Source organism: Cryptomeria japonica, chromosome 1 (genome assembly GCF_030272615.1).
Source record: "Cryptomeria japonica chromosome 1, Sugi_1.0, whole genome shotgun sequence".
NCBI lineage: Eukaryota > Viridiplantae > Streptophyta > Pinopsida > Cupressales > Cupressaceae > Cryptomeria > Cryptomeria japonica.
In genome coordinates, this window is record NC_081405.1 from 202,836,224 (window position 1) to 202,848,032 (window position 11,809).

The 11,809-nt window shown below is 36.0% G+C and overlaps 1 protein-coding gene across 1 annotated transcript; it reads left to right on the forward strand.

The window, feature by feature from the left end:
• Nucleotides 1-8,114: 8,114 nt before the first annotated feature.
• On the forward strand, nt 8,115-11,332 carry LOC131857090 (probable LRR receptor-like serine/threonine-protein kinase At5g48740). Its single transcript, XM_059209155.1, has 5 exons — nt 8,115-8,220; nt 8,350-8,476; nt 10,583-10,771; nt 10,847-10,979; nt 11,093-11,332. The coding sequence occupies exons 1-5, from the start codon at nt 8,115-8,117 to the stop codon at nt 11,330-11,332; spliced, it is 795 nt and encodes a 264-aa protein (XP_059065138.1).
• Nucleotides 11,333-11,809: the final 477 nt, after the last annotated feature.

Genomic DNA, 11,809 nt, shown 5'->3' on the forward strand with positions numbered 1-11,809 from the left:
TTCTTATTATCCAGCAAAAATAGTACATCAACCTTACAATGCCTTAAGCATCGCAGCCACTTATAACATGCATTTTTAGGGCAACAATCAAAGTTAGCCTTTTTAGGGTTTTATTACAATGTCGATTTTCATCAACAAAAAATACCCCCAAAATTTTTTTTCTCAAGGGCTCTCACCCCCAAACCCCCGCCCCAGACCCCGGCGAAGATAAATGCTAAGTGTACAGTACTTTTCTAATCAGTCACCACATTTCAACACAAGGCAGTGGTAGAGAATGAAACCGGTAATAAAATCAAATGTTTGAAATCCGATCAAGGAGGATAATTTACATCTAAGAAATTTAATACATTATGTGAAGTGAATGGAATCAAAATACAACTATCAGCACCCCGAACACCTCAGCAGAATGGAATTGTGGAAAGGAAGAACAAAACTTTTCTGGAAGCAGCTAGAAGCATGATATTGGAAGCAAATCTACCTCATGTGTACTGGAAAGAAGCATTGAATATAACGGTTTACACTTTCAACATAGTTCACATCAAAGGTGAAACTGGTAAGACCCCTTATGAACTATGGTTTGGTAATACTCCTACTCTTAAATACTTTAGAATATTTGGAAGAAAATGCTATATTAGGAGAGATGAGTATGTTGGTAAATTTGATCCTAGAAGTGATGAAGGAATATTTATTGGTTATTCATCTAAGAGCAAGGCATATATATGTTTTAATAAAAGATTGCAGAAGATCATTGAAAGTGCTAATGTGAAGATAGATGAACACTTTAGAGGAAATTCAAGGTCTGTAGATTATGAACCGGCAGTTGAGATGCTCATAAATGAACCAATACAGAGTGCACTGGTCCTGAATGTGGATCCAGTCACATGGGCATCATCAGATAATTCCACAGTGACTAAAGAACAACAACATGTGAATAAACCCAGGTATGTAAGACTGAATCACTTAGAAAATCAGATAATTGGGAATAAATATCAAAGTGTTATGACAAGAGGAATATTGACAAATGAAGAGGTATGCTTAATTTCTCAAATTGAACCAGCATCTATTATTGAAGCATGTCAAGATGAACATTGGATAAAAACAATAGAAGATGAATTAGAACAAATTGAAAAGAACAATACATGGACATTAGTTCCCCTGCCTAAAGACAAAAATGTAATTGGAATTGAATGGGTATTCAGAAATAAACTTAATGAAGATAGTAAGGTAATCAGGAACAAAACAAGATTAGTTTGTAAAGGTTATTCACAGAAAAAGGGAATTGATTATAATGAAACCTTTGCACTGGTAGCTAGAATTGAGGCAGTTAGATTATTTCTTGCATTTGCAGCTCATAAGAACTATAAAGTATATTAGATGGATGTAAAATGTGCATTTATGAATGGTGGTCTTAAAGAGGAAGTTTACATTGAACAACCTAATAGATTTTCATTGACAAATGATAAAGATATGGTTTGCAAATTAAGGAAAGTTTTGTATAGATTGAAGCAAGCTCCTAGAGCTTGGTATGCTAGATTGGACAAATACCTTTTGAAGCTTGGTTACACTAAAGGTAATGCTGACAGCAACTTATATTTCAAAGTGACTAATGATGACATCTTGGTTATTGAAGTTTTTGTTGCTGATATCATTTTTCGAGGAGAAGATGGATTGTGTAAGGACTTTGCTAACTAGATGCAGGAAGAATTTGAAATGTCTATGATTGGGGAGATAAAATTCTTTTTAGTATTGCATATTTCATAAACTGATAGAGGTATATTCATATATCAAAAAAAATACTTGAAGGAACTACTGAAGAAATTTGGTATGGAAAACTCTAAACTGGTAAGTACTCTTATGACTACAACTGATAAATTGACATTGAAGGATGATTCAACTCTTGTTGATCCAACAAGATACAAATCTATGATTGGAGGTTTACTGTATTTAACACAAATAAGACTTGATATAATGAATGCAATATGTATTGTTTCAAGATTTCAGAATAATCCTAAAGAAATTCATGAATCAACAGTAAAAAGGATTTTCCGGTATCTACAAGGCACAACAAATCTTGGTTTATGGTATCCTAAATATGAAAATTTTGATTTATGTGCATACACTGATGCAGATTGGGCAGGAGATGTAGATGAGACAAAGAGTACCACTAGCGGAGCATTCTTTCTTGGTAGCAGATTGATTTCATGGATAAGCAAGAAGCAGAGTTATACATCATTATCAACAACATAATCAGAATATGTTGCAGCAACAACTAATTGTAATCAGGTATTATGGATTAAGAAAATGTTGAAGGACATAAAGGTAAAATGCAAAGAACCTATAATCATTTATTGTGATAATTCAACAGTAATTGATATATCAAAGAATTTGGTATTTCACTCTAAGACTAAGCATGTTTCTATCAAATATAATTTTCTGAAAGAGAATGTTGAAGCAAAAGAAGATTGGTTTATGTGAATAATAAAGAACAGATTGCAGATATCTTTACAAAGCCTTTTCCTAAGGAAACCTTTGAATATCTCAAAGAGCAGCTTGGGGTAATACCCTCACCGATAGAGACTTAGATAATTGAAGATTGGCATCAAACCGACAGAAAATAATAGAGAAATCTTTTTTCTGGCTTTGATGGAGGAGAGCTACTTCTCAGGGGGAGTAGTTGGTTGTATGTTCTAGTTTGTTTTTAATTGCTTTGGCATTTTATGTCAAAGGGGGAGACAGATCTATGGAAAAACACATTACTCTTTTGGAGACATTATTCTTTGAGGGAGAGATATATACTCCTTGTATTTTGGTTTTGACTTTTGGTATTGATCTATTCTAGAGATTGTTGGTTTTTGGTTTTTGGCATTCTGCTTTGGCACTTAGATGTTTTTCCATCTAGTGTTTCCATCAATGCCAAAGGGGGAGATTGTTGGTATTATGGATGTAATTCATTAGTTTTGTTATTGATGTCAACACTTATCCTTCTCGAGATCTACATTGTTGATTTAGCACTATGGTTATATTGGTTTACTGTTGAACTGGCACATTGTGTTCACTGGCAAGGTCAGTGACTTATGCATAGTCACCGGTATATGCTCACCAACAGGTTATATGGTTCACTAGCATAGTTGATGATTTGTTATCATCTGGAGATCACTTCATTATGTCAAAGACATGGTTTGGATACTTGGTTTTGGTGTTTTTGTTATTGGTCTAATTAGGTTGACATATTTGTTGTTACTGGCAGATTGGTCTAGGTTATGGACCGGTATGCATTATCTATTCCAGATCAGCACGACACGTTATGGAGATGATTTATTGATTGGATATTGTTGTAAATGTATTGAGCCAACATGATGCATTGCATCTAGACTTATTTGTAATTGATTTAATTGTAATATTCTTACTGAGCTAACCTACACATTTGGTCTTAGGTTTTGTATATATGTAAGAAATCATTTGTGTGATGATAGAGATGTAAGGTTATGGTATGGTATTGTAGCATGGTATGTGCGAATATTGAAAATCATATGAGCAGACCATAGAGAAGGTTCAAGGAAGGTTTCAAGGTGTTTATCAGAGCTTAACCTGTACTAAACCCAACATTGAAGATGATATTTTGAGTAGAACATTATTCTAGGATTTGACCATCCTTTTATAGTCATTGCGACTCCCATTTGAGCAGTGTGCTCTAGGCAGTTGGCCTTTCTGCATGTGCAGACCCCATTTGTATACACACACTATCTACAGTAGTATCATCTGATTGTGGGTAAGGTTTCCCATTGTGGTTTTTCCCCTTATAGGGTTTACACGTCAAAATATATGTGTTATGTGTTGTGAATGTTGTTTCTCTTTCTGTTTCATGTATTAAGTTTCACCGGTATTGATATTAACTGCTAATCCATTAACTGACAATAAGTTTTGTTTACCGATATCAAGTATCAAGTTTAATTAAGTTATAATTGGGTTGAAATTCATTGACAACTAATTCACCCTCCCCCCCTCTCAATTTCCCTTCCGGTTCCTAACATCTACACGTGTCCATTAACAAGTCAAATAATCAAACTCTCTTGGAGTTCTCCTTATCAGTTTACTTTCTGCAGTTACTCTTAAATATGGCTGAGATTCACAAGAGTAAATCCAACCTTTACATTGTCCAAACCTCCAACACACACTTGCAGGGGTCTCAAGGGGTGTTTAGTAAGTATTTAAACTCCATTGAAGTGGTTCTTCAGTTGGTTTCTCACCATTTTTGCATCGCTCCCTCTTCTTCCTATTTTCTAGGACTAGTAGCCCTAGAGCCCCAATTAGCCCTACCCTGTCGGTTTTTGGGCAATTAATCAAAAAAATTTCAAAGGACCCGCCAAAACCTTTGGTGATCCAAGTACCCTTTTGGACAAAATTTTGGATTCACTAAGGTAGGCTATCTGGTCTGTCCATAATGGTACGGATCCCAAAAATGGCACTTTTGAGGGTTTAGGAGTTATTAGTCTTCACCAAAGGGGTTTATAGGTTTATACACCCTTTCAAACCTACATCCCTTCTCTGAGACTCTTCTATTCATCATTATTCCATGCTAAACAATTGGCACATCCACATTTATTCAACCTTGCAAGTAAAGACAAAATTGTCAAGCATATTCCTAGTCGGGCTATGGCAGAGCTCGCCAAGGAAATGATAGCAAGTTTCTTCTCAACAATGTACAAACCATTCTAAAGAATATATATATTGTACAAAGGTTCCATGACTTGAATATCATGGGTCATTGAACAAACTCAAAGGGATTTCAAGTTGGAACCATCACTAGGCTCTTAAACCCTTGCTAAGACTGAGAGCAATGCAATAAGAGACAACTTGTAAACACACTTCGAATTTGCACTAAGAGAAGATACAAATGATTCCTAACCAACACTATATCATCCAATAAATGTTCCTTAAATAACAATAACAAGATCAATCCATTTTGGACGGACTCCTACCACCAAAATGACAAAATATATGGCATAAATCTCGAAATTGTCCACAAATTTTATTCAAACTTGCTCCTAGATATTCCAACCCATGTACAATTATTAAAAGAGAATTTTATATTCCTTCTTGGTCATAACCAACTCCTCATCGGTTTCCTAACCACCAATTTGCTCAAAAATGCAAAGTTGCTCAAAAAGTTGCAAAACGTTGTCAAGCAACAATGTCAACTTTTGCTCAATTTTGTATTTTTGTCTTTTATGCATTTGTATTCATACTAAAACTCCTAGGAAGATCCCTAACATCAAAATGAAATGACTAAATTCCTAATGAGGCTTTACAAGATGTTTTACATCATAATGCAAAATAATGCCATTTTAGGCGTATAAGGGCTCATTGGCCAAATATGGCAAAACAAACAAACCTTGGTGACAATCGCCTTTCAAATGGCTACCAAACACACATGTGGACCTCTAAATAGTCCATTATTCAAACATTGATCCAAAATAAGGAAAATTACTCCAAAATTTGAAAATTCATTAAAATACTAGTTAAAAGTTAGGTGCTCCTGCACCAGATGGTATAGTTACAACTATAATTGAGTAGAATAATTAATGCGTATTGGTAGTTTTGTGATTGTTCAAAGTTATAGCCAACAACAATTTCAGTCACGTAATTCCTCAATGGCTAATAGATAAAGTAAAGTTATGCTTTATTAAAATTTTATTAACCCTAAACTTTGTCTAACCATATACATGTCACGGTATTCAAATTTTAAACATATAAGATTCTACATTGCTATGGTACAGTTACAGTGGCAACTACTACCTTTGTATGAGGAAAGGGGAATGTGTCCCATCCAATTCATAGAGGACACAAACTGAAGGTTATTTTTGGGGTTGGTGCAAGCTGATTTGGGATAATCAGATTAGCTATTTTAATTGGTGTTCTTATTTATTGAAAGAAAAGATTGAAGAGACAAAATCTAATCACAATTCCAAGTACAGTATTGAATTTTAGATATAGTAATCTATTATAATGTTATAGTGCATATTCCCACTATAGTACATGTATTCGCTAAATTTAGCTTCCATTATGTTGGAAGTGAAGTCCAACGGACTTCCTTAACTTTGCCGCCAAGTCTCTTGGCCATTTGAATTCCTTTCTTGGCTCTTTTAAGAGTGTGTGATTATCATCTTGTGATGTGGTTTTTTGTGAAGCTCTTTGAAGCTTTTGTTATGTAAAATAAGATTTGAGTCTAAATAAAGTGAATTCCCCTGTTGAGTGTGGATATAAGCAAATTTCCAAACCACGATAAATCTTTTGTCTTCATTTCAATTATCTGTTTTGTATTTTATGCACTTTTAATTCGCATCATAAACCTACAATTGGTATCAGAGGGAGGTTAAATTTGTGGTTGAGATTTCAGTGGTTGAAATTCCAAAATCATGGAATAAGCGAAGGTGGAGAAATTCTCTGGGTAGAATTCAGGTTGTGGAAAGTATAGATGGAATCCTTACTGATCAAGAAAGACCTCTCACTTTCACTTGAGGGTAAATACCCACTTTTATTATGGTCTACAAATACCAATTGTAAATTTATATGCTTTCAAAGAAATTTGAAGTTTTCTCAAAATTTAAATTGTTCAAAGCCCTTGTTGAAAATCAGAATGGACACAAGATTAAGTGTCGCAAAACGGATAATTGAGTAGAGTTTTGCTCCTCGAAATTTGATTCCTTTTGTGATGAATATTGTATTCGTAGAATTAAAGTTGTTTCATTTACCCTCAAGAGAATGGAGCAACATAGAGGTTAAATAGGACGATTTTGGAAAAGGCACGATGTATTCTTTCAAATGCAGGTTTAGGCAAACAATTTTGGGTGGAAGTGTGCAATACAACAGTTTATTTGATTAATTGAAGCCCTTCATCTTGGTTGGATTTTGGTATTCTGAAGGAGTAATGGCGGGGGAAGAGAATCTATTACTCACACATCTGGGTATTTGGATGTGAAGCTTATGCACATGTTCCAAAAAAAAAAAAGAATAAAATTGGATCCCAAATCTCATCAATGTATTTTTATGGGCTATGGACAAGATCAATTTGGTTTTCAATTATAGGATCATGTTCAAAAAAAGGTCATATGCAGTAGAGATGTAGTCTTTTGTGAGAAGGCATTTCCTGCCCAGCAACCATCAGCAGTAATCATTAAAGAATATGTTCCTTGGACGGGATTTGAATACAACCAGCCACCACATTTTTCTGGAAATTCCATACAACAAGGAAGCATACGAGGAATGACAAATGCCATTCAAAGATCTTCACCAACTTCGGTGCTAACTCATGCTTCTGCTTCATCCCCCTCTTCAACGTTTTCTAGGAGTTACACAGAGAAACTGGGTTTACAAAATAATGAGGGGCAGAGTGATATGTTCTTGCCCGATTACCCAGACATTAACGCTAATTCAGAGACTCATATCTACCAAACTTTGCCCCCTCCACCTCACAATCTACATCGCAACAGTCAGTCTGTTTATGGTGATGCACATACTCATCACGATGTTGGACATCTCTCCCCTACAGCATGAGGTGGACATGTGACAAAGGTGCCCTCACATGCTATAAACCAAGGTATCAATTGGGCTGAGACCGGCACACCTCTGCCCATCTACTCCTCTAAGTTGCAGCACGGTAAGAGGAATTGTGCTCACAATGAGAGACATGGGGCTGCCCTCATGCCCAATCCAAGCAATTTCGGGTCTCATTCCAATACGCAGGCTATGGAGTTGTCATTTGGTCCACAAGATCAATATGGACAATAGGTTACTAATAAATTGCAAGGTAATTTACAATGCCCAATAACAGGTTGTGCTACACAAGTTTTAACGGATTCTTCACTCCCAACAGAGGACATGATAAATACAGAAGAAAATATTAATAATTCGCAGGAACAGAGAAAATAATATCTTGAGAAATTGGGCACTACTAGAGACCCAAATAAATCAAGTTTTGTTAATGAATTAAGAAAGTCTACAAGACAGAAAAGACTTCCATCGAAATTTTTAGACTATGAGCTTTTGTTTGCTGAAAGAGCAGAACCCTCTTTACTCACATCAGAATATCAGAGCCTGCAAACTTCCAAGCTACTATGAAGGATGTGAATTGTGGCAATTGGCAGATTGCAATGCGTGAAGAAATGGATGCATTAACCAGAAATCAGACGGGATTTGGTGCCACTACCACCTCACAGGAAGGCATCATGGAATAAGTGGATCTATAAGTCGTGAAAGGGTGCGTTCAAAAGCAAGGTATTGGTTTTTCAAAAGTATTTTCACTAGAGATAAAAATGACTATCATTTGCATTGTTTTGGGATTGGTTGCAGCATGGGATCTTGAGCTTGAACAACTAGATGTGAAGACAACATTTCTACATGGCGACATTAATGAAGATCTATTTATGCATCAGCCTGAAGGATTTGTTAAGAAGGGTCGGGAACATCTTTATTGCAGGTTAAAGTGGAGTTTGTATGGCATTAAGCAAGTCGCACGACAATGGTATCTCAAGTTTGATCAGTTTATGATTCAACACAAGTTTACTTGTTGTGAAGTTGATCCCTGTGTATATTTCAAAAAGCTTTCTAATGGTGAATTTGTTATACTTCTCCTTTATGTGGATGATATGCTAGTGGTCGGCATAAGCATGAAGATTGTTAGTAAGCTTAAAACTCACTTAGCTACTATGTTTGCCATGAAAGATTTAGGGGCAGCAAAGAAAATACTTGGGAGGACCATTCTTCGAGATAGGAAGAAGTGAGAACTAAAGCTATCTCAACAAGGCTACATTCGTAAGGTAGTGGACTATGATAGATGCTAAGCCTGTATGCATCCCCTTAGCCTCTCATTTTCAGCTATCTTGTCAACTGTGTCCAAAAACATACGAAGATAAGGAGTTTATGGACAATATCCCATATAATCTGCAATTGGGAGTCTTATGTACGCTATGGTATCCACTCAACCGGATATTGCTCATGCAGTGGGAGTGGTGAGCAGATTTATGGCTAATCTGTGTAAAACAAATTGGGAGGTAGTTGAGTATATTCTCCGGTACCTTAAGGGTACCTCAAATTTTTGTTTATGCTTTGGAAAGGGAAAGGTGCACTTGCAAGGTTTTTCTGATTTTGATTTTGGTGGGGATTTAGACAAATGAAAGTCTACTTCAGGTTATGCATTCACATTTGTCTGGGTAGCAATTATTTGGGGTTCAAAATTGCAACATACAGTTGCTCAATCATCTATGGAGGCTAAGTATATCACTCTTTCTAAGGGAGCCAAGGAGATGGTATGGTTACAACTCTTGTTCAGCGAGTTGGGTTTGAAGCAATCAAACTTTGCTTTGTTTTGTGATAACCACAGTGCCATTTTTATTACTAAGCATCAAACATCTCAACCTCAGTCTAAACACATTGATGTTCGTAGTTACTATGTTTGTCACACGATGGAAGAAGGCAAGTTTCATGTAGACAAAATTAACATTGAAGAAAATCCAGGTAATATGCTCACTAGTTGTTACATGGGAGAAGTCCGAGTTCTGTCGAGCTTCTCTCGGCCTTTCCAACATATGATAGCAAGACAAAGTGGGGGAATCTCTTTGTTGCAGCAGTTTGTTGGCCTTCAAATGGGAGGTTGTTGGAAGTGAAGTCCAACAGACTTCCTTAACTTTTCCGCCAAGTCTCTTGGCCATGCAAAATCTTTTGTTGGCTCTTTTAAGAATGTGTGATTATCATCTTGTGATGTGATTTTTTCTAAAGCTCTTCAAAACTGCGGTTATGTAAAATCAGATTTGAGTCTAAATAAAGTGAATTCCCCTATTGAGTGTGGATGTAGACAAATTACCAAACCACGATAAATCTTTTGTCTTCATTACAATTCTCTGCACTTATAACTCGCATCATAGACTTACACATTACCGTATTGCAGATAACTCAGAGGTTTTGATACCAAACTTATCAAAATCTCGTGCCTTTTCGCTAGATAAGATTAAAACAGCTACAAAAGACTTTAGCAATAAAATCGATTAAGGTGGCTTTGGGTTTGTGGTCGGGGGTAAATTACGAGATGAAAAGCAAATAGCAGTTAAAGTGCTCTCCTTATTCTCAAAAGGAGGAGTTGCACAGTTCCTAAACGAGGTAATGCAATTTTTAAATGTTTCATTTTGGGAATTTCTAATCTCATAGATTGAGTGTACTCTCAAGGAGAAAGCTAAACTTAACTTGATGAATAGATTGATCTTCTGTTCAGAGTCCATCATAAGAACTTGGTTTCTTTACTCGGTTATTGTAATGAATCAAGAGATCTCATGCTTGTCTATGAGTTGGCAAATTTCTTCTTCAAATTTTTGCCTCATTTTTATTCATTCACAAGCCACAATTTACTTGATTATTATTCCCGTATTTGCAGACCGCAATCATTCGACACGTCCAAAATTAGAATGGAAAACAAAGCTTAAAATAGCTTTGGATGCGGCACAAGGTAACTTTCCTTCTCCGGCTACAAATCTTCAACATCTGAATTTCAAATATCGTTTTCATACAATTTAACCAAAGTTGTTTTCCAAAGGACTGGAGTACCTGCACGTGGCTGCACCCCAAAAATCATTCACAGAGACATAAAAAAGGCAAACATCCTTTTTGATGATAACTTTAATGGCAAACTGGCTGATTTCGGACTGTCAAGAAAAGCAACGGATGACGAGGCTTCTCATGTTTTCACTGATGTGAAAGGAACTGCCGGATATTTGGATCCCAAGTAATGCTCTCTTCCTAACGTTGTTAGCATATTAACAAAACATGATATTAAATATAAATAATGTTTTTGGGACAGGCATTTTAGCACCCACATGTTGACGGACAAGAGTGATGCGTATAGCTTTGGGGTGGTTCTGCTAGGGATCATATGCGGCAGGAGACCTGTTGATTTTCGACAGTCTGAAGAAAAAGTTGACTTGGTCAAATGGGTAAGAAATTTCTTGGATTATTCTCCAGTCTGCGCTCACTTCTGCAATAACTAGTTGGTCAAAATATCAAAAAAAAAAACTTAAACACTTTGTTGGCTCCACCGGTCGCGCAGTATTTTGAGCAGTCTAAAGATTCGGTGGAAGTATTAAAAATGGTAGACAAGGAGCTGCTCGGAGATGACAACCACAAATCTATTACTAGTGTAATCAAATTAGCCATGAAATGTATCGCAGAGGAGCCAGCGTGTAGGCCCAGTATAAGTGAGGTGGTGATGGAGATTAAAAAGGCTATGATATATGAGAATGACAATACTGCATCGAAGCTTGATGTGTCAGAAGAGATTGTTGTCTAATTCTGCGATCTACACGGTAGATAGCTGTCGTCATCAAATTCGAATGGAAGCTCAAGCAATTCTTGTACTAAAAGAGAACAAAAAAACATTTGATGATCATCACGATACAGAGGAGATGAACTGATTGGTTTTCTTAGTACAATAAAATACGGTCATATAGTATTTAATTTTAGTGTTTCATGGTTTTCTTGTCTCGTGGGAAGTTTTCACCTAAAAACAAGCGCAGTAATGCTAGTCTCTTACCAATATTATCTTAATTGATCAAGCTCTTAGTCATATCGTCATTCAAATATTCAGTCAGGTATAATAAACTTAAATTAAGCTTTTCTCATTATGTAGTAATTTTACAACATTTTGTTTCCTTATTTTACATTGAAATATCATACAAATAGTTTATTCAATGTGGTAGCGGGTTTCGAGTGTCAATATTTGTACATTTAAAAATGTGAATATGCAGAAGGCAATACAATAGCCTTG